The sequence below is a fragment of the Oxyura jamaicensis genome, chromosome 10 (assembly GCF_011077185.1).
Source record: "Oxyura jamaicensis isolate SHBP4307 breed ruddy duck chromosome 10, BPBGC_Ojam_1.0, whole genome shotgun sequence".
Classification (NCBI taxonomy): domain Eukaryota; kingdom Metazoa; phylum Chordata; class Aves; order Anseriformes; family Anatidae; genus Oxyura; species Oxyura jamaicensis.
Genome location: NC_048902.1, coordinates 11107376 through 11110222, shown reverse-complemented (window position 1 = coordinate 11110222; position 2847 = coordinate 11107376). Strand labels below are relative to the sequence as shown.

Sequence of the window (2847 nt, the reverse complement as noted above, 5' to 3'; positions counted from 1 at the left end):
GCACTTTTGATGAGGTTTATCTTATCCTAAGGTCAGATAAGCTGCCTGTTTCTTTTCATTGACTGAAAGAGAAACCTACATGGTAGTCATCTAAAGCTTAATCACACAAATCCTATCTAGGGATAAGAAAAATTGTTTATTTTTTTGCAGAAATAAGCATTTAATTTTCAAGCCTCTTTCCCATATTCTGCTCTTTTTTCTTTTTTTCTTTTTTTTCTTTATTTTTTATTTTTTCCTTTCCTGTTCTGTATTTGATCTCCAAGGGTCAGCTCTGCACTTCTCTTTATGGAACAGAATTCTACACAGATCAACATGTTCCTTTTGCTAGGATTCCCAGCCCTAATGGACTTGAAGGTATTGTTCTTCATAGTACTACTACTGACATACATTTTAACTGTTATGGAGAATGTGGTCATCATTTCCCTAATCAAAACAAACCATGAGCTCTACAAACCCATGTATTTTTTTCTTGGTCATCTGTCCTTCATTGAGGTCTGGTACATCTCAGTTACTATCCCCAAACTCTTGGCAAATTTCATTGCTGGAGACAGAAGTATTTCCTTTGTGGGATGCATGACCCAAATATTTTTCTTCAGCTCCTTCATGTGCACTGAATGTGTCCTTCTCTCTGCCATGGCATATGATCGCTATGTGGCTATTTGTCAACCATTGCGCTATCTGGTGATCATGACATACCAAATGTGCATATACTTGATAGCTCTCTCCTGGTTCAGTGGGTTCACTGTATCTTTGATCAAGATCTCCTTCATCTCTCAGCTGGAGTTTTGTGGTCCCCAGGTAATTAACCATTTTTTCTGTGATATCAGCCCCGTGCTAAACCTTGCCTGCACTGATATGTCAGTGGCAGAGATGGTAGACTTTGTATTGGCCTTATTCATCCTGCTTATTCCTCTCTCCATCACTATTGTCTCCTACCTATTAATTATCATGACAATCCTGCATATCCCCTCTACCCAAAGTAAGAAGAAAGCTTTCTCCACATGTGCTTCCCACCTAACTGTGGTCACCATTTTCTTCTCGGCTGCCCTCTTTATGTATGCTCGGCCCAAGAAGATCGATCCTTATGACTTGAATAAGCTTGTGTCAGCTGTGTATACTATTGTCACTCCCATCTTAAACCCCTTCATTTACTGTCTGAGGAATCAGGAACTGAAGAGAGCATTAAAAAAAGTTCTCTCTGAAAAAATCAGTATTTATAAGGTCTCCAGATCCATCACTTCTCTCCAAATGCAAGGATAAGCTATACATAAACTGGAGCTGATAAGCACACTATAAGGATATCTGGCTAATGTCTGTTCAAAACAGAGACAGACTGTGATCAGAACAATGACAGGGTGAAGAATGCTGGCAACCTGATCCTTCTGAATCAGTCATCCCTAATACCATCAAAGGTGAATGACTGAGCCATAGTCCCAGAAACTTTCCCAAGTGCTATGCAAAATGAAGGGGACTATTGCATAAGGGAGTATAGAATTTGAAAAGCCTGGGGATGGATGGAAAGTCTGTAATTAAATAAAAGAATTGGGGGTATTACAAGATTTATTACAGTTTGTTTAGGGAAACGGCCAACGATAAAGGGAGATAAACACAGGAAAATAAGCAAATAAAAGGTCATGTGCACTTGTCTGGTCAACCACTGTACCCAGTTACCATGAGCTGCCCTGCCTTTTTATTAAACTGCTTTCCTTTCACAGAATTACAGAATTGTCAAGTTTAGAAGGGATCTCTGAAGGTCACCTGGTCCAACCCCCCTACTCAAGAAGGACCACTTAGAGCCAGTTGCCCAGAACAATAGGCAGATAGCTTTTGAATGTCTCCAAGGAGGGAGACTCCACAACCTCTCTGGGCAACCTGTTCCATTGCTCAGTCACCCACACAGTAAAGAAGATTTCCTTAATGTTCAGACAGAGCCCCCTGTGTTTCAGGTTATGCCAATTGCCTATTGTCCTGTCAGTGGGCATCACTAGAAAGAGCCTGGCTCCAACGTCTTTGCACGATGTCCTGCATCGAGACAGATTGTCTATGTCCTGACTCAAGTTTTGCCTTTTTATGTGTGCATATGTGTATGTGTGAGTGATTTAATAGTAAACATAAAGACATTGATCAGGACAAGAGGCCTGAAAAACAGATCCTGGAGTGACAGAAGATTACGGGTCTAAAACTAGAGGGACCAAGGTCAGAAAACAAGACGCGGAGAGCCCATTAGTCCAAAATCCAGCTGCCAAAGGGACTGTGGTTCTGGATGCCAGAGATGAAAACATCAAGGGTCTGAGAGACCAAAACTGGAGAGACCAAAGGTCTAGTAGACAGATAAACTCATGAAGGGGATATTCTGTTAGTAGATATCCACATTCATGCTGTCTGTGTTATGTGGAGACTTATAAAATATAGCGTCCTTCTACCCATGATGATCCATTTGTGGCTCTGTGTGTGTGTGTACATGCACCTATTGAGAACTCATGCTCAGGCTCACTACTAGCAGGGCATGGAGGCAGGGATATATATTGGGTTTATATGGCAAGGGCTTAGTAGCAGGGGGGCTGGAGGGATGGCTAGTGGCCTTTGTGAGAAGAATACAGAAGCTGCCCCGTGTTAGATAGACGCCAGTTCCATGCAGCTCAAAAAGAGATCTGTTGCTGGACAGAGTCAAGCCAATAAGCAATGTTGGTTATGCCTCTGCGAGGGCAGATTTAAGAAAGGGAAAAAGAAAACTGTTGTGCAACAGCAGCTGGGAGAGGGGAGTGAGAAACAGCTCTACATACACCAAGGTCAGCGCAGAAGAAGGGCAGGAGGTGCTCCAGGGACAGAGCAGAAGTTCCCCTGTGG

General features: G+C 42.4%; 1 protein-coding gene across 1 annotated transcript; it reads left to right on the top strand.

Annotated features, from left to right (window-relative positions):
• The first annotated feature begins 285 nt into the window (after positions 1-285).
• On the top strand, positions 286-1260 carry LOC118172186 (olfactory receptor 6B1-like). Its single transcript, XM_035335944.1, has one exon. The coding sequence runs from the start codon at positions 286-288 to the stop codon at positions 1258-1260; it is 975 nt and encodes a 324-aa protein (XP_035191835.1).
• Positions 1261-2847: the final 1587 nt, after the last annotated feature.